This window comes from Quercus robur, chromosome 4, assembly GCF_932294415.1.
Source record: "Quercus robur chromosome 4, dhQueRobu3.1, whole genome shotgun sequence".
In the NCBI taxonomy this organism is placed as follows: domain Eukaryota; kingdom Viridiplantae; phylum Streptophyta; class Magnoliopsida; order Fagales; family Fagaceae; genus Quercus; species Quercus robur.
In genome coordinates this window covers 29,834,226-29,853,855 of record NC_065537.1, presented here as the reverse complement: position 1 = coordinate 29,853,855, position 19,630 = coordinate 29,834,226, and the positions used below count along the sequence as shown (strand labels likewise).

Sequence of the window (19,630 nt, the reverse complement as noted above, 5' to 3'; positions counted from 1 at the left end):
ATTATTAAACATATAAAATTTTAATTAATTTTAAATAATAAATGTCTCTTTAAATGCCTAAAATATACAAGTCAATATAAGATAAACATAACAATAATAAAAACTTAAGAAATTCCTTACTTTTTCATAGATGACAAATGCAATAATGATGTTTAGCTCCTAACCACGGAACTCAAAATTGTCCTTTCCTCTAAAAATAAAAAGCAAAACACATGTTGTCCATATCTCTAATTTTCTAAATGACATATATATATAAATAATAATAATAATAATAATAATAAAGTTTTTTTTTTTGGAAAATAAAGAAAACTTGTTTTAAAGAGATTACTTTTCTAATTCTAAGAACATATAATTAATTATTAAATTTATTTTGATTTAATGACTTGTGTAAATTAATATGCCAGATAAAAGAAGAAAATAAAGGAGAAGAAGTAACCTGTGAAAGGATGAGGCTTGGAGCACCTAATCAAGCATCACATTCACCATCATCTGTTTGCATAAACTTCCAATCAATTTTGATGTTTGGGATATGAGAAATCTTGGACCAATCCTCTCCTATCTCTCTTTGGTAACGTTCACCCAGAATTGGACATTGAAAGATATCTAGTTTCTTCAATGGAGTTGTACAAAGAAAATATGGCAGAACTTTTAGCTTGGGGCATCTAGAAATTGTCAAGTCTTGAAGACATGGCATTATAGTAACACCATTAATTTCTTCATTGCTCATTCCTCCAATCCCAACCCATTCTTTCCGCTCTTTCAAAAAACTAAATTTGAGAGATTTCAAGTGTGGGAATATATTGTCCTTCTTGTATTTGGATTCCAATCCCAAAAATTCAACACCCACCTTTTCCAAACTATCCACATCAATTATGCTTAATGATTCAAGGAATGGTAGCTTCCCCAGGGGAGGCAAACCCTTTATCTTTGGGCATGCAAAGAGAAGAAGCGTTTTCAATTTCGCCAAAGACATCATCCAATTAGGATATAGCGTGGTGCCTTGATAGTCATAAATCTCTAAATATTCCAAGTTTGGATGTGGCTCTAAGTCATTTAGAACTAATACATTATTATTAATTCTTCTATCATTTTCATCTTCTCCTTCAAACCCTAGATACAAACCACGGAGGTGTGTCTTCTTCTTGAGCTGTGCATGCTTGGCCTCACATACATCTACCACATTTCCCAACCATTGTATTCTAAGGGTACCTTGAAGCTGGTTTAAATTTTTTAATTCACCAAGTTTACATCCTTCTTTATCATCCTTACCACTTATAATGAAATGACTTAATGTTCTAAGAGAAATCAATCTCCCACTTTCTCTTGGAAATTGTGTCATTGCATATGTATAAAAAATAAGATGCCTTAAGTTTATTAATTTACTCATCTATTGTGGCAATTTCTTCAGACGATAACAATTATCAATACGCAAAGTTTGTAAATTACAAAGATTACAAATGGTTTCAGGCAATTCTTCTATTTCAACCTTAGTTGATAAAAGGAGAAATCATAAATGTATAAAATTTTCCACCACATCCGGAATTTTCTTAATTGGACAATCCAAAATTAAAGTCCTTAGACATCTAAAAATTTGGAATAAATTGGATATGAGCATGTTAAAGTTATAATCAATTTCATCAAAAAGAAGAAAGAGAGTGTGGATATTTTTTGCATGGTAGATGGAAACAGGAAATAGCATTTCTTTTGAAAGTTTTAAATGCAAATGATGAACACTTTTATAGTCTATCTCCAACTCCTTGTCACTATCAATTGCTATAAATTCATTTGTTATCATGGACTGGGCAAAATCATGCACTATGTCATGAATTTTGCACCTTGTTATCTTGTCATCACTCGCATCTTTCTCAAAATCTTGAAAGAAAGAGCGTATAGCTAAATTTTCAAAATATTCTCCAACTAAGATTTCCATCTTTGTATTTACCTTTGACTCAATATATCCCTGTGCCAGTGTGCCATCCACTGGAGGACTAATTGATCTTTAGAAAAGAGATAATCTTTTGGAAATACAGCACACTATATGAAAAAATGTTTCAATGCTAAGGGCAATTCATAATAACTTAATAATATGGGTGCCAAAAGTCCTTTTTCAAAATCTTCTAGTTCCCACAAACTACTATCCAACATATTCTTCCATTGTTCTCTACTCCTCTTGTTGCGCATGAGACCACCTAGAGTCTTTGTTGCAAGTGGCAAACCTTTACACTTATTTGCTAGTTGTTTGCCAAGGTCTTCTAAATCTTTATATTGATCATCATCAGAAAACACTATTTTGTTGATCATCAACCAACAGTCCTCATTAGAAAGTACTCCCAAATTGATGATGTGGACACTCCCCATCATCTCTGCAACTCTATATTTACGTGTAGTGACTAGAATTTTACTTACTTTGGCACCATATTCGAGTGCAAATTTGAATGGCTCCCACATTGAGGAGTCTTCAGTCCATACAATATCTAAAACAAGAAGGAACTTCTTTCGCCTAATCAAATCACAAATTTTACCCAATAGAGATTGAAATTCGGTAATATTATGAGGGGATTCAGAGTCAAGCTCTTGACAAATTGCTCTAGCAATCTAACATTGATCAAAAGGTTCAGAAACACAAACCCACATTCTTACTTGAAAATGGGCTTGCACCTCAGGATCATCGTAGGCTAGTTGGGCAAGAGTTGATTTTCCTATACCGCCCATGCCCACTAAGGAGATGATCTGAGGTTTTCTATCTTCTTGACTACCTTTGCCTAGTAGGTTACTTAGTGTTAAGGATACAGCTGTAGTTGCCGAGGATAGCAACTGATCAGTATGTGATTTTGTATATTTGAATCATATTTGAATAAGATATGATCAGATAGGTTTAGGCTTGTGATGAGATAAGGATTAGGATATGATAGAATCATATTTGAATTTTGTATCTAAGTGATGAGCTAGAGGTATATCCGGATTGTATAGCTGAACTGTACTTACAATTTGAATTTGTAAAAAACTCTCATATAAATGAAAATGCCTAAACCGTGTAAAGGTAAGGCTTGGAAATATTTTGTATATCTGATTTTACATGGTATTAGAGCCATTGTGACATACGTTCTTTTTTTTTTAATGTCTTCCTCGTCTTCATCAACTTCAATTGTCAACATTGCCACTTCTTCTTCTCCCACTTCCCTTACTACCATCCATCATCTCATCACCATCAAACTTACCCGTGACAACTACCTACTTTGGAAAGCTCAGATTGTTCCTTATCTTAAGGGGCAACATTTGTTTGGCTATCTCGATGGAAGCAATCCTGCTCCACCTCAATCTCTTACTGTTGAAATCGATGGAGACATCCAAGTCATCCAAAATCCAGATTTCAGTCACTGGTACTTCCAAGACCAAATGATTCTCAGTGCCATAATATCCTCCCTCTCTGAGCATATTTTGGCTCATGTCATCAAATTCAACACATCAAGGGATGTGTGGCAAGCCTTAGAGATAATGTTTACCTCTCAGTCAAGGGCTCGAACAATGCAAATCCACTATCAGCTCGCCACTTTGAAGAAAGGCAATTCCTCAATTGCTGATTATTTTCACCAGTTTACAACACTGGTTGATACACTTGCTGCTACTGCTCATGCCTTGAATGATTTTGAAATTATCTCATTTCTCTTGGCTAGTTTAGGATCTGAATATGATTCATTTGTCACATCTGTGACCACAAGGGTTGACCCTCTATCAATTGATGAACTATATGGGCATCTGTTAGCCTATGAATTGCGGCTTGAGCATTAACAACCAACCGTGGACCTCTCCATTGTAGGGGCCAATTTTGCGGGACGAGGACCTTCACGTGGACGTCATGGTGGTGGCTCCTCCCCTTCAGCAGGCTGTGGCTTTTCTCCTTCAACAGGTCGTGACTCATCATCCAAGTATCAAAAGAATTTTCAAGGACGGGGGTGTGGTCATTCTTCTTCCTCCCAAAATCGTCCTATTTGCCAAGTTTGCCACAAGCCAGGACACACGGCCTTGAAGTGCTACCACAGGTTTGATAATTCCTTCTCCACTGACACTACCAACAACATGCATGCTCTGCTCACCGCTCCACAGGCTTCACCCGATCTTAATTGGTACCTCGATTTTGGTGCAACTCATCATCTCACTTCTGATTTTGCAAATTTGAATGTGAAGGCAGAGGCGTATCATGGTCCTGATCAGATTCGCATTGGTAACGGTATTGGTTTGAATGTTAAACACATTGGATCTACTAAATTATCCACTCCTTCCTCTTCCTTTCTTTTACATAATGTATTCCATGTTCCTCACATTACCAAAAATTTAATTTCTGTTCACAAATTCACATCTGACACCAATACTTTTATTGAGTTTCACCCTTCTTATTTTCTTGTGAGGGATCGACCAACGGGGAGAGTTTTGCTGCACGAGCTGAGTAGGAATGGATTGTACCTTTTTCCTTCTGCTTTCAATAAATTGCCTTTGTCGTCATGTGTCTTTGTTGGTGAACGTATCTCTCCAACTCAATGGCACTCACGCTTGGGATATCCTGTCTTTCGTATTGTTCATCATGTTCTTTCAAAATTTAATTTGCCTGTTCTTGCTAGCAAAGTTGTTACGCCTTGTTCTGCTTGTTTCAGTTCTAAGAGTAAACAACTTTCTTTTTCATTATCCTGTATTCAAATAAATTTTCCTTTGGATTTAATTCACACTGATGTATGGGGTCCATCCCCTATTTGCTCAAAATCTGGTTTCAAATATTATGTCTCCTTTGTTGATGCGTATAGTCGCTATACTTGGCTTTATCCTATGAAAAATAAAAGTGATGTGTTACCTATTTTTATTAAATGGCAAAAATATGTTGAGCGTTATTTTAATCGAAAAGTAAAAGTTGTTCAATTTGATTGGAGTGGTGAATATCGCTCACTTAACAAATTTTTTCAAACTTGTGGTATCACTCATCATGTATCCTCATACCCCTCAACAAAATGGTGTTGTTGAGCACAAATACCGTCATCTTGTGGAAACTGGTTTAGCTTTATTAAATCATGCTCAGATTCCTCTCCAATATTGGGAAGATGCATTTTAAACAGCTTGTTATCTGATAAATAGACTTCCAACTCCCATAATTCAAAATAAATCTCCTTATGAAAAATTGTTTACTCAAGCACCTGACTACACTTTCTTGCGTGTCTTTGGTTGTGAATGTTGGCCAAATTTACGTCCTTATAATTCTCACAAACTTCAACCACGCTCAACTCAGTGTGTCTTCCTTGGTTATAGTTTAATTCATAAGGGCTATAAATGTTTACATCTTCCTTTAGGTTGGGTCTATTTTTCCAGAGATGTACTCTTCAATGAGGATATTTTTCCCTTTGCTAGATCGTGTTCCACAGCTTTCAGGTCCATGTCTGCTTCAGGTCAGGTACAATCCTCTACTGGGCTTTATACAACGACTTCTCTTTTTGTAGGGCCGCCAGCCTTCAATTCTGCTCAAAGTTCCTCTTTGGTCCAACCCATATCCTCACAAGCCCAGCTCGAAGCCCCTGTTTCATCACTTTTAACCCACCCTGAAACCGTTCCCTCTCATATCACTCCACCTCCCTCACCATTCCAAAATAATTCCCCTGCTATTGTTCAACCCCCACTCACTGACCCTCCATTCTCTCAACCAATCCTCACCGACCCTCTATTCCCTCAACCCATACTCACCGATCCTCCACCCACTCACCTCGACCCTCCTCTTCCTCAAAGTTCAAACACCGATCAGCAACCCACACACACCGACCCACCTCTCCTTCAAAACCCAACCACCAATCATCAACCCACATCTGTTGAACCTCAACCCACCCATCCCATGACAACCTGCTCCAAAAACTCCATCACCAAACCCAAAAACTTCATCGACGGTACCGTGCGATATCCAGTTCCACATGCTCTTCTCGCTGATGGTAATGAGCCCATTGTTGAACCCACATGTTTCACCACTGCTGTGAAAGACTCAAATTGGCGTACCGCTATGAATGCCGAGTTTGATGCCTTGCTAAAAAATCAAACGTGGGCACTGGTTCCTCCTCACACTGCTCGTAATGTCATTGGATGCAAATGGGTATTTCGGGTTAAGCGCAACGCCGATGACTCTGTTGAGCGCTATAAAGCTCGCTTGGTGGCAAAGGGCTTTCATGAATTGCCTGGTATTGACTTCCGAGAAACTTTCAGTCCTATAATTAAACCAACCACTGTCAGAACAGTTCTCTCCATTGCAGTTTCACGAGGTTGGGTTCTTCAACAATTCGATATTCATAATGCATTCTTACATGGACACCTATCTGAAGATGTCTATATGTCTCAACCTCCTGGGTTTGTTCATCCTCAATTTCCTAAACACATATGCAAGTTGAAGAAAGCACTTTATGGGTTGAAACAGTCCCCTCGAGCTTGGTTCTCACGGCTCTCTTCTCATTTACTTGCTTTGGGCTTTAGAGGATCGAGGTCTGATTCCTCTCTATTTATCTATCACAATGCCACAGTCACTATATATTTTTCTCATTTATGTGGATGATCTTATTATTACTGCCTCTAAACCTTCTGCAATTAATGATCTTCTTTGACATCTAAAAACTAATTTTGCCATTAAGGATCTGGGCACTCTTAATTTTTTCCTTGGTGTTGAGGTTCTGCCAAACTCCTCAGGTCTTGTCTTGTCTCAGAAACGTTACATTGTTGATCTTTTAAGAAAGACAAATATGCTTGAGGCAAAGCCTGTTAGCTCTCCCATGGTTCAATCCACAAGTTTATCTGCTTTTGAGGGTGATCCCCTTTCTGATGCAACTCTGTATCGAAGCACCGTTGGGCCTTTGCAATATCTTTCCATCACCCATCTTGACATTTCATTCACAGTCAACAAGCTCTCTCAATTTATGCATTGCCCTACTAACCTCCATTGGCAATCCGTCAAACGCCTCCTGCGTTATCTTAAGCAAACCATTCATTTTGGTTTACAACTGCACCGCTCTAAATTCCATACTCTTCAGGCCTTCTTTGATGCAGATTGGGCTGGATGTCATGATGATCGGCGGTCTACTGGAGGTTTCTGTGTCTTTTTGGGCAATAATCTTATCTCATGGGGCTATAAAAAGCAACAGACAGTGGCTCAATCTAGCACAGAGGCGGAATACAAGGCCCTTGCCAATGCTTTTGCTGAGGTTAAATGGTTGCGTACCCTTTTGTTTAAGCTTGGGATTCCTATCTCTAGCTCCCCTATTCTATGGTGTGATAATATTGGTGCGACCTATTTATCCTCAAATCCTGTTTTTCATGCCCGCACTAAACATGTTGAAATTGATTTTCACTTTGTTCGGGATATGGTTGCTGATGGTTCTCTTCTCATTCATTTTCTGTCTACCCGAGATCAGCTTGCTGACATTTTTACAAAGCCCTTGTCTTCCTCCAAATTTGCTCTTCTTCGGACCAAGCTCAATGTATCTTCGGTACCGTTGAGCTTGCGGGGGCGTGTTAAGGATACAGCTGTAGTTGCCGAGGATAGCCGTGTAAAGGTAAGGCTTGGAAATATTTTGTATATCTAATTTTACACTTAGTAGGTCATCCTATAGTTATCACGACCAATTATATTGGACACATCAACAAAGGAAGTAGTTTTTATATGCTCAACTACATCATGTTGCTTGGTCAAGTCAAATCTGTACGTTACTCTGTCTTTGGCAATCTTATCTAATGTTTCATTCAGTGTTTTAATCTTGTGACCAATTTCATGACGCAGAGCAAGGTTTTTAACACGACGAAAACAAAATGACAGGGAAGGTAAGAAGGAGCATACCTTCTTCACAGCATGAGATTTATCAGTTTCTTCTTCTTTCTGAATTTGTGATTTGATCCTTGTAGTGTTCCAAGTGTCCAACACATCATCCATCATGTAGTATACGTCTTTGAGCTGATCAAACCAAAGCTTCACAGCTACATCAGACACTTGTCTTTCCTCAGCATTGTTGAGCATTGTCTGGGCGATTCTGAGACCATCTTTAAGCATTTGGACTTCTTTGTCAACACCCACAATCAACTTTATCTCTTGCTGAGCTTGCTGGGCAGCAATTGAACCCAACTGCTTCAGGAGATCAGTAACTATTGCGTCAACCATAGTTGGAAATGGAAGTTTGATTGATAACAGAAGAAACTGAAAGAGGAGAAGGTAATCAATTGAGGTAATGTTCATTTTCTTCTTTCCAGCTTTTATAATGAACTGGAAAAGGCCAAAGATTTCCACCTGGACACTCAACATTTGATTAAATTTAGGCAATTATGTAGGGACAACTTGTCATTGCATATTAGCATTGTCTGAAGATTTGCTACAGAATACAGTAAAGCACAAACTTTGAGATAGAAAACACAAATTTAGAAAAAAAAAAAAAGAATAAAAGGAGCTTCTGATGTTTGGTAGGCTAAAGCTTTTTGTGGTGTTGGAGCATTCACAGTAGTGGTGCTATATAGGTATGATGCTATTTTTTAGCTCTCAAACACTAAAAAACCATTACACAGCAGTGGAGCTAAATCTAAAAGATTTAGCTCCTCAGATGTGCACTGTAGCTCAAAAAAAAAAAAAAAATTTTTATTACACTCTCTCTCCTCTCTCATTAAAATAATTCTTTCCTTTTCTCTCTCTCTCTCTCTCTCTCTCTCTCTCTCTCTCTCTCCGGCTTCTCTTCTTTCTTCTTTCTTCCTCAAAATTTTTTTTTCTCTCTAGCTCGCCGGCCTCCCTCATCTCCCTCACCCCTCAGCTCGCCGGCCAGCTCCCTCACCGCTGACCTGTTCCGCCGACCCAGCTCGCCGATCTCCCCAAGCCCCATCACCCAGTCCGTGCCCCTTTGTCGGCCTCAACGTCATCGGCCCAAGCCCCAAGCCGCCGATCCACGCCTCCGACCCAAGCCTCCGCTTAGTCCTCCGATCAGACCCACGTCGCCCAGTCCTCCGATCAGACCCACGCCATCTCTCTATTCTCTTTGCTGTGATTGAGTTTGTTTGTTTGTTTTTTTTTTTTTTTTAATGTGTTTTCATATGGGTTTGGTTGTGGTGGTGGAATGATGTTTGATTTTTTTTTTCTTCTGTGGGTTTGGTGGTACGGTGTTTGATTTATTTTTTTTCCTGTGGGTTTGGTGGCTGTGGTGGTGGTGATGGTGGTTGTTGTGGCTATGGTTTGGTGGTACGGTGTTTGATTTTTTTTTTTCCTGTGGGTTTGGTGGCTGTGGTGGTGGATTGGTGACTATGATGGTGGTTTGATTTTTTATTTTGTTTGTGGGTTTGGTTGTGTCTGGTGGTGGTGGTAGTGGTGGTTGTGGGTGTGGTTGTGGCTGTGGCTGATGGTAGAGGTGGTTGTGGGTGGTGCTGGGTTGTTTTTTTGGTAGTGGGATATATTATTTTATTGTATGTGATATATTATTTTATTGTGTTAATAGCTAAAATAAATCCACTGCTGCAGCATGTGTGTAGGTATAATAGATAAAGTAACTTTTGGTGGAGCTAAAAAGCTAAATTTTTAATTCCACTGCTGTGGATGCTCTAAGAGAAGAAATATAAGCAAGGAAGATTATAAACATTGCTTCTTGTCTTGATACAATATTTACTCTTCTAGTTGTAGTGTTAAAATAAAAAGAGACTATATGATTACTCTTTGCACTTCGAAAGCCTGATGTTTTGTACATATAAAGAAAAGCACAACCACATAGAGAGAAGAAAAGAAAAAGTGAAAGCCAAAGGATCTTCTCATGTGTTAGGGTCAAGCTTGTTGGATGCTGTTAAAAAATAGAATAAGACTTAAGTACAGTACTTATGTGCTGTTCCTTAGGTTCCCTTTTAAGATTCTGCCATGTGGATTTTTTTTAGTTAAGTAGTCACATGGCTGAATTTTAAGAAAGAAACTTAAAGAACAGCACCTGAGGTATTGTACCTCAGTTTTGTCCTAAAAAATAATGTACATTTACGCAAGGGATATAGGCATTGCTTCTAATGTTTGTTAGGCTCAAGCTTTGTTGGATTGTATTAAGAGATGAAAGTTTGCCCATGCTGCTAAAAAATATGCATTTACTCAAGGGATATTACAAGCATTGCTTCTTATCTTTTGATAGAATATGTATGCAGTATGCTTCTAGTTATTGAGCTTAAAAAAGAGACCATATGACAGCCTTTGCACTTTGAAAGCTACATGCTTTGCCCCTACAAATGGGCGATGAGTTAAATTTTGGCTTTTAATCACTTAGCATATACTCTTCATTTCCTTATCTAAAAAACAGTTTTGAGTAGGTTTTGAAAATCTTTGGATGGAAGGGGATCAATCAGTTATTAATAATTCCTATGATTGAGTTGTTACTATAGTGTGTTTGGATGGAAGGGGGAGGAGAGAGGGATAGAGGGAAGGCATGGGAGGGATGGGAAGGGTTTAATTAACCTTTTTTTGGATGTGTTTTGAAATGGGAGGGGGAATGTTTCAAGGGGATTTGGACTAGAGTGGGTATCAACCTCCTTAATTTTTAATTCTTCCAAATTGCATAAATTTGGAGGGGAGGTGTTCTAATTATACTATAAACTATCAAAATTTACCCTTATCTATTTCTTTAAAATTGGCAAAAGATGGGTATAATTATCCACTTTTATCATGTCTTATCATTTCCTCTAATTTCCCTTTTAATTTTTAAAATAACATGTTAGTGAACACCCTACAACTTATTGAAACCAAAGAATGTGAAACCATAATTTACAATGAAAATGATTTTTAGCCCCTCAATAGATTAGAAAGGCATGCAAATACTCGCATATCATAAAGTCAGTATGTTTGCAATTCGGTGTCTTAGTCTATATATCACAATAGCATGACATCTTAATCTCATTATATTGAGAAAGTATGGCAACGTTATCTTTCTCACAAAATGTGAACTACGTAATGTCTTTCTCAGTGTAAGAACTTCGTTCATGTGAACCATGTAATGTCTTTCTCACAATATGAGGACTTCGTAATGAACTTCGTATCATTACATGATTCGCACTTTGTTAGAGATGATGCAATTGTTGGACACATTAGATAATTATTGCATGATATGGGACATGTATTGTATTTCCTTAATCAGATTCTCTTTTTTTCTATTTGGTCGGACTACTTATCTATCAGCAGTGCAAACTTACAAAGGTTACGTAAATTATAGTAGAATCAGGATTAACCAAGAGTTATAGATCTGCATTTGATGCGAACATTACAGATATTCTCTAGATTTTCATTCTGAAGGATCCAAGATATAAAGATAATAATGGTTAATGAAAGGATAAAAGATACGACACTTGCTTAGAATCTAGATAAGGTTAATGGAAAGATTAAAGAGAAGTAAGATCCATCCTACGTGTTTATACACTTATATTCCATACACAATCATTGGCATTCCTTTTTTGGTTCTGACTTTAAGCATTTATCATCATACAAACTACATGATCAGTCAACTGAACGAAATTCAAAAAATTTACAAGATTCAACCTAGTTCTCATACAATGAAGGAGAGAAATTCCTCCATGATAGTGCCCAACACATTACATAGACTCATTTCTTTGCCAGCAACTTCTTAGGAACCTTATCCAAAGGCGTAGATTTCAGCAGGAAAAGCCTGGCGGCACGCTCTTGCAAGGTACCTCCACATTTCAACCCATGTGCTTGCAATTCAGACTTTAACCTTTCCATGCCAAGAACCTATCATTATAGTAGCGGAAAAAGAAAACATTAGACTGATGCTGTAGAATCAGTGCCCCGCTGACTAAAATCTGAGATTAGAATAAGAAATGATAGTGACATTACTGGTAATAAAATTGACAACATGAAAATAAATATTGCTTGCACATGTGGCCTTCAAAAAAGTCATGTTCATAAATTAAATGGGGTGGAAATAAAGTTGATACATTCAACAAAAGCCATAATGCATAAAAATTCAGTCTCAAGATCTAAACAAAATGCAGAAAAATAAAGTGCCTTCCTTTTGATGCAAAAACTTCTTTATTTACTTGATATTTGGAGAGTAAGCTTAGTGGTGCGATTACCAAATTAGACCCATACATACTGATTGATTTCATTGGACCTAATTGATCGATATTGATGCTATTAGAGAGGTTGATTTTTATTTGAATTGCTACCACATATCATGCAATCTCATTATGATTTTACCTCCTTTGCGTCTTTGGTGTAATTTGGGGGGCCAATGAGCTCTAACTCAACTGGCACCTTCTCTCCTTGCAATGTTAGTTGAAGGGTGAGATCGTAGGTTCAAGAACCATTGGGTATGTGAGTAAATTAGTAGATTACCACTAAAATTGGGGACTATTTAAATGGCCTACAGATTTAAAAAAATTTTGGGGTTGGAAGTTTTTTTTTTTTTTTTTATAGGTAATAAAAGTTTTATTGATAGCAAAAATGCAATGAGTTTACGATTGTAAACACACGGCAAATAAAGAATAAAAACAAATCAAATAGCAGATCTAACAAAAATAAGGAAATTAGACAAGGAATTACAATGCGTGAGGCCCCGAATACAAGACCACTCAAGCAAAGTCCTAGCTAGTGATGTCTTCAACAGTTCAATAGGTCTCTCAATGTCCTCAAAAGTTTGGGCATTGCATTCTTTCCATACTAACCACATAAGACACACCGGTAACATATTCCAAACAATTGAAGAATAATTCCCCAACCAATTCCTCCAAACGAAAAGAAGAGAGACAACCATATATGGCATCACCCACTAAACCCCAAACATGAGGAAAACCTCACTCCACAAAGCATGAGCAAACTTACAATGGAGTAAAAGGTGATCCACAGTTTCCTCATCACATGTTGGAAGTTTTATTTATACTGTGGTGCTGATTCCTACATTCCTATCATACTTGGTGCTGATTCCAAGCAACTTTAGGTGCTGATATCTAGGCTCTATCTATTTTTCTCTTTTTATTGATAAATGTTGATTAAGCAAACCCTATGTGTTGATTCTAGGCCGTATCCCCTTGTTTTGTTCCTTTTTTTCCCCCAAACATGAGTCCCCCTCTTAGAGTATATTTTCATGCATCAAATTTGGTATCAGCACAAATCCCGATTCGAATTCCTTGCAAAACCATTGAAGCCACAACAAGAAGTAAAGTTGCTCCACCACCACCACCATGAATCCATCCCTTCACCATCCACAAAAATTCAGAACCAACAAAACCTCTAGCTGCTGTCAATAATACAACCTAGATCACCCAAAAAAGAGGGGAAAAAAATATCGAAATCAAATTACCAAGTGCCATCATGGCAATCACAATCAACAGTACACCCATAAACCTGACATTTAAACCCACTCGCTCCATCCACAAAGCCCAAAAATAGCAGCCCACCACACCAGAATCAACCCAATCAATCAAACCTTGTTAAGCCAAGTCATGCTAAATCTCTTTCATGACTGATTGAGAATCCACCATAAGAATTTTGACTTATTGCCACCACAATCAGCCAATGCCGTGAGGTTCAGCTCAGATGCTGAAACCTAACTTCCTATCATGCTTGGTGCTAATTCCAAGCAGATCTAGGTGTTGATGCCTAGGTTTTATCTATTTTCCTCTTTTTTATGGCTTGATGCTAATTTCAAGCAAACTCTAGGTAATGATTCCTAGGTCTATCACTTTGTTTTTTTCTTTTTCTTTTTTTGTTTCCCAAACACAAGTACCCCTCTTAGAGTATATTGGCCTAAATCAAGCAACCTGTTTGGTGTTAATTCCTACACCCATCTAGTATCTTCCCATTTGTTTCTTCGTTGTATCTTCAATAATCTCTTTCCTATTCCCTTTAAATTTGTCCTCCATCACTCATGCTTTCTAATCACCATGGGAGAAACTTCGACACAATGCAAGTCCAAGGAAAATGTCACTAGTAAGATAAAGACAGAAAGTGCAAGGAAAGCACATAGAAAAGCTGAATCACCTATAAAATGACTGCATAATAACTTATAATGTTGACTACAGAGGACTTAAAGTTATGGAACTAGGAATTTTGAGAAGTGAGGTCAATAAAAGAAGATCACTTGGTAAGAAAATTGTTCTAGAAGCGAAGGGAGAGAGGAATCAAGAGGAAATGCACAATAAGGAGGAGTTGGAATCAGAAGTAAAGAGGTTGGCTACATTGGAGGATGCTTAATGGTGCTAAAAATCAACCGCAATATGGTTTTAGGAAGGGATCAGCAATATTAGATCCTTCGATCATTAGCAAACACACACTGGTGAATATATCACATTTAAAAATTAGATATGGATGGGGATGTCTATAATGAGGAAACTGAGGTCAAGAAACAAATTGTTGGTTTCTATGAAAAGCTCTACAAAGAACCAAAAGATTGGACACTACAGGTGCATGAGTTGCAATTCTCCAAGTGTAGTCAAAGGCAAAAGGCAACCTTAAAGCCAAGTCCTTATGATACAAGACAATAAACTCTAGGAGAGGAACTTCAGTTTTAGAAACAAAAAACAATAAAGCAAAGGGATATGACCTAGGAATGAGCAACTAGATTGCATGGAATCAACACCAAGCAAATAACACAGATAATATAACATAAGCATCAATACCAGCCATATTAGGAACCCAGTAATCAGCACATGGACTTGCTTTGAATTAGCACTAAGCACTGGAAGAAAACATCCAACCCAAATTTTTAAATCCATCATCAACTAGTTACAATAATGAACTTCGCGCCTTTAAATAGAGTCCCCAAATTACATCAAACATGAAAAGAAAGTAAACTCATAATGAGATTAGAATCATTAGATCAAACATGAAAATAAAATTTAAATAACAATCAAATATCCCTACTAGCATCAATCAATGTCAATGAACAAAAATCACGATCACTTAGGTCTAACAAAATCAATCACCATTAATAGGACTAATTTTGTGTACTCATTAATTCTCCCGAGGTGGGAGAACCAGAAACTTGACCCATCGAGTATAGCTCATGGCAACACTAGACGGGTCACAAACCTTCTGCTGGGTAGGATTAAGGCGTGCTTGGGAGAGGCCTTTTTTTTGTATACATGGGTCAAGGTAGGTTGAAGGGTTTGGTTGAGTAAAGGAATAATTTGGACTGGGATTGATTTTTTTTTTTCCCCTTTTAAATGGAAGGCTTGTGTGCCAAGAAGTTTGGGTACGTGTCTCTCCATTTCAGGGCTGAAGTTCACCAGCTAAGAAACAATTGCAGGTTTAGGTAGAAGTGTAGGTTGATAATGGATTAAGTTGAGTGAAAGGCTTGGTTTCTATGTGTCTGAGTTGTAAAGGTTCAGGCTTTGTTTTCTGAAAAGGTCAGGTGGGCTTTATAGGTCAGGTCAAATGCAAGCCTAGGGTTTTTAACAAACCAAGGCAGATGCAAGTATCTTTTCATAGTGGAGTGGGCAAAGTCTAGCCACGCAGATATTTTTATGTTTTGATTAGTGTTGTTTTTTTGAAAATGGGTTGGGTGAAGCACTAATTGGGTGGGTGTGGTGATTTGTCTTCACAACGAAGCTTCTCCTATTATGCTTAGAAGCAGTGTCAAAACTAAAAGTGCATTCGAGATTGTTCCTATGGGAGAATTTGAAGGTATTCACATCTTTGGCACATATCCTGTGTTGTTCCTACAATAACAGATTTATGAGTGCAACAGCTTTCAAAGATCAGTAATTGGAGTTACTTGACTCTCTGTTCGACATCTTACACTCAAACTTCTTGAATGAAGATGGATTTTTAATCAGTTGAGGATAAAGTTGAACAAGTTTAGTGTTCATGCTTTCTATAAGTCTCTAAGAGGGTCCAACGGAAGATTTCCTTGGAAGAGTATATCCTGCACAATGGCTCTAGAAGAGTACATGGTGCACAACAGGTCTAAAGAATGTTGCTTTCTTTGTGTAGACAGCAACATGGGCTCTTGATGGGTGATTACCTTATTAAAAGGGACTGTTTTGGTATATTGGTGTTGCATGTGTAAGTATAGTGGTAAAACTGTGGACCATTGTTAATCCACTGTGAAGTAGCCTGGGCCTAGGACATTTGGTCCTTTGTTCTGACCATGTTTGGATTACTTTGCTCTTAGTATGTTAACCATAAATTCTAACATGGATATGAAATCCTCCATGTGTAATTGCGTATGGATGTGAAATTCCCAAGTGTAGTGTTTGGATTACTTTGCTCTTAGTATGTTAACCATAAATTCTAACATGGATATGAAATCCTCCATGTGTAATTGCGTATGGATGTGAAATTCCCAAGTGTAGCACCATTTTCAATTTCTATTACAAATCTCTAATGTGAAACGGAATGAATGTCACAAATTGGTAAATCCCAAATTGTGCATGGTGCATGCCTTAAAGACCAAAGTTCATACTAGATCTCATCCAAATGGTTTGAATGTACTCATCCTATACTCACTCACCAAATGATGCATACAGACCCTGGTCCTGACTAAAGATATAATCTGATATCAGTTTATTGACAAAAATACTTCACCCAAGTATACAAGATGTATAAAAATGGGATCCGCACCAAATTTTCAGATGCACTGCTGAGTTCTATCTATTTTAATTTTACTGCTAGTTGTTCAAGCATGTAAACATTCAACAACACAAATTATACATAAATTAAGTTTATGAATAAAAACAACTAGAATCCATTTTTGGGGTGAAAATAAAGGAAAAGAAAATGCACACAAGAATTGTAAGTAAAGCAATTGTGGGCGCATATAGAAAATAGAAAAGGTACAAATGAGAGATTGTATTTAAGTTTTAACAACATACCTCCATTTCTGCTGCCGAATTAAATTCATCAAAATTGAGCGGCTTTTCCAATTCTGCAGCATTAGTAGTCACAACTGTTTCCTCATGAACACTTGATTTAGAGTCCAAATTACCATTGGTTTGAGAATCAACCGATAAGCTCTCATCACAAGCTTCCCTATTTCCAAAGTTCAAAACATTGGCAGTTTCGTCCACAGCCACAGCCTCAGTTGTAGAAACTGAAACAGATACACTTGTAGTCTCAGACATCTCCTTGTCACAGATCACAGGTTCAACCGCCTCAGCGCATCCATTAGAGTCCACTATTTCTTGCAAAACAATATCTCTCTCTCCCTCAGAGCCACTCTCACTCTCACAAGTAACCTGCTTCTCACCAGTAACCGAACCGGAACTCCCCTCAACTTCCTTACTCGAATCAGAATGATTCTCACCGTTCAACACAACAGATTTCTCCTCCCTCTCCTCCTCATCCTCATCCGTGTCGTCGCTATCACTTTCGCCCAATTTTCTCTTTCCCATCCTAACCAACCACAAAAATTCATCCAATCAAAACCAAACAATAAAACATAAAGAAAGAGCAACATACATACATACAAACACACACACAAATACAGAACAATTTAATCAAAACCATGAAATGCATACCAAATGTTAGCGCGCTTCGCCTCGAGGGGCGCCACGGGACCCGCCTTGCGCTTCTTGAGGGCGTCATTGACAGAATCAAGCACCTCCGCCACACAGCGTTCGGACTCTTCCCGATACTTGGCGACGTACTTATGAGCGAGGCCGTCTCCGACGCCTTTCTTCCCCTTCTTGGCCTTCTTTTTGATGAAGTCCTCAGCAATCTTCTCCAGCTTCCTCTCCTCCTCCTCGGCTTTCCACTCCTCAAGCCGCTTCTCCGCGTTGACGTGGCGCAGCCTCCGCCCGCTCATGTCGCGGCACGCGTCGAAGTTGTTCGTCTTCTTCTGCCCGGCCTTCGTCGCCGCCCCACGCAGCAGCGACCCGAACCCGCCCTTCCCGCCCGCGAGTCGACCCGACAATTGCACGCTCGGGAACAGCGATGTGCCCTCGGGGCACCGAATCAGGGTCTCGTCTGACGCGCAGCAGAGTCCGGTTGTGACCAGGCGTTGCTGCCCTAAGGGTATTTTGGTGATTTCATGGACGCGGTGCTTGATCGCGAGGGCTGGTACGGTTGGGGAAGTGAGTCTTAGGGTTAGGGTTTTTCCGTCTAATAGTTTCACGAAGAGATGGTAGATTTTGCTGTTGCTGTTGCTGCTGTTGTCCTCCTCCATGGATGAAGCTTCGATCAAAAATCGAATTCTCTGGCTAGATCTGAGAGAAGAGAGAGTTTTAGAGTTTTAGAGAGAGAGAGAGAGAGAGATATCATATACACTAGTGGTTGACGTTTAGCGACGACGTTAATATTCGTCGCCTAAAATAATATTTTGCGACCAAATGCTTAACCTGTATCTACACGTGGGAAAGGGGTGGGTTGATTTGTATTTTTTACGTGAAATTCTTTTTTAAATAAAACAAAATGGCTTGTTTAGGCCACCAATCAAGAGCTGCTACATCAGACATTTAATAAGGAAGCAGTCACTCTATAACACACAGGATTATAACCAAACCCATCTAAAACATTCTTCTCAAAACCATGTACGCAGTACAAAATTTCACTTGCAAGGTGGCTTTTTAAGATCTTCCCTGACCCAACTGCTGACCTTTACCATCTTAGCCAGGGCCCAGGGACCTTTCCACTATTCAATTAATTGATAGTATCATTACATTACCAATGTCTCTCTTTTTAGAGTAACTCCAAGCCCAGATTCACACAACAAATCTAGGTACATATCCAAGATTTCTATAGAAAACTCTGGGGAAATAAAAACCCATGAAAATACCAAAAAGAAAAAAGCAAAATCCATATAAATCAACAAAACACACATTGACACACCAATATGAACAAATTGATATCCAAAAAATAACCCAAACCTATCAAAATAATCTTTTAGCGACGACATTACTATTCTTCGCCTAAAATAATCTTTTGCGACCAATGCTTAGGATGTGTTTGAATACCATTTATTTTGCTGAAAACTGAAAACACTGTAGAAAAATAATTTTTAAATATGTGAATAGTGTCGTAGGACCCATTTTTAATGAAAGTTTTGTTAAAAAAAAAAAAGTTTGTGGGTTCTGTAAACAGTGCATGGATCCATTGGAAACACCAAAATCCTACTAAAATGCGCTTCAAAAAAAAAAAAAAAAGGAAAATACATATGCAAGATAGTGCTTTTTACTTTTAGCACTATCCAAACGCATACTTAACCTCTATTTGGACCAATGTTATAAATACCGTTTCAAATCCCGTTTCAGTTTGTTCATTGGAACAGAATATTTCAGTACTAATCAATACCGGTATACTTTTCGGAAGTACCATCATAATATATATATTTACCATTTTGATATATATTTTTGGTCAAACCTATAAAAATTACCATGAATCTTAAAGTTATAAGCCCATATTTAATATTAATAATTATTATTATAATAATTATCAAGTTTTTTAAAATATAATAACAATAATATTTACTAGACCCAAAAAAAAAAAAAAATCACAGAGGATCGAAAAGACATAAAGCCTGCAACCTATTAACTCTCCTTTTGAATTGTATTATTATAATGCTAGTCACGTGAAGTGCTCACAAAACTAAAAGGGATAATTACAGTAAACCCACCTGAGGTATGGCCCGATTACACTTTACCTACCCGTGGTTTAAAACTTATCACTTTGCCC

At 38.0% G+C, this 19,630-nt stretch overlaps 3 protein-coding genes and 1 non-coding gene across 4 annotated transcripts; 1 reads left to right on the top strand and 3 right to left on the bottom strand.

Moving 5' to 3' along the window:
• Window positions 1-466: 466 nt before the first annotated feature.
• Window positions 467-1,339, bottom strand: LOC126721726 (putative disease resistance protein RGA3). The gene has a single exon (XM_050424789.1). The coding sequence runs from the start codon at window positions 1,337-1,339 to the stop codon at window positions 467-469; it is 873 nt and encodes a 290-aa protein (XP_050280746.1).
• A 695-nt stretch (window positions 1,340-2,034) lies between these two features.
• LOC126721725 (putative disease resistance protein RGA3) lies at window positions 2,035-2,712 on the bottom strand. Its single transcript, XM_050424787.1, has 2 exons — window positions 2,641-2,712; window positions 2,035-2,595 (listed from the first exon to the last, which is right to left on the bottom strand). The coding sequence occupies exons 1-2, from the start codon at window positions 2,710-2,712 to the stop codon at window positions 2,035-2,037; spliced, it is 633 nt and encodes a 210-aa protein (XP_050280744.1).
• A 921-nt stretch (window positions 2,713-3,633) lies between these two features.
• LOC126724656 (small nucleolar RNA Z247) lies at window positions 3,634-3,772 on the top strand. Its single transcript, XR_007655092.1, has one exon. It is a non-coding gene; the product is annotated as a small nucleolar RNA Z247 (small nucleolar RNA).
• A 7,610-nt stretch (window positions 3,773-11,382) lies between these two features.
• On the bottom strand, window positions 11,383-18,235 carry LOC126721116 (uncharacterized). Its single transcript, XM_050424143.1, has 3 exons — window positions 17,479-18,235; window positions 16,834-17,353; window positions 11,383-11,749 (listed from the first exon to the last, which is right to left on the bottom strand). The coding sequence occupies exons 1-3, from the start codon at window positions 18,123-18,125 to the stop codon at window positions 11,603-11,605; spliced, it is 1,314 nt and encodes a 437-aa protein (XP_050280100.1). The 5' UTR covers window positions 18,126-18,235; the 3' UTR covers window positions 11,383-11,602.
• Window positions 18,236-19,630: the final 1,395 nt, after the last annotated feature.

Excerpts from the sequence above, each read along its gene's own strand:
- LOC126721726 (XM_050424789.1), bottom strand. The coding sequence starts at position 1,339 with ATGACACAATTTCCAAGAGAAAGTGGGAGATTGATTTCTCTTAGAACA.
- LOC126721725 (XM_050424787.1), bottom strand. The coding sequence starts at position 2,712 with ATGGGCGGTATAGGAAAATCAACTCTTGCCCAACTAGCCTACGATGAT. Across the intron at positions 2,596-2,640 it reads AGGTGCAAGCCCATTTTCAA|ATTGCTAGAGCAATTTGTCA; the intron begins GTAAGAATGTGG and ends GATCAATGTTAG.
- LOC126721116 (XM_050424143.1), bottom strand. The coding sequence starts at position 18,125 with ATGGAGGAGGACAACAGCAGCAACAGCAACAGCAAAATCTACCATCTC. Across the intron at positions 17,354-17,478 it reads GCGAAGCGCGCTAACATTTG|GATGGGAAAGAGAAAATTGG; the intron begins GTATGCATTTCA and ends GTGGTTGGTTAG. Across the intron at positions 11,750-16,833 it reads ATTCGGCAGCAGAAATGGAG|GTTCTTGGCATGGAAAGGTT; the intron begins GTATGTTGTTAA and ends CTATAATGATAG.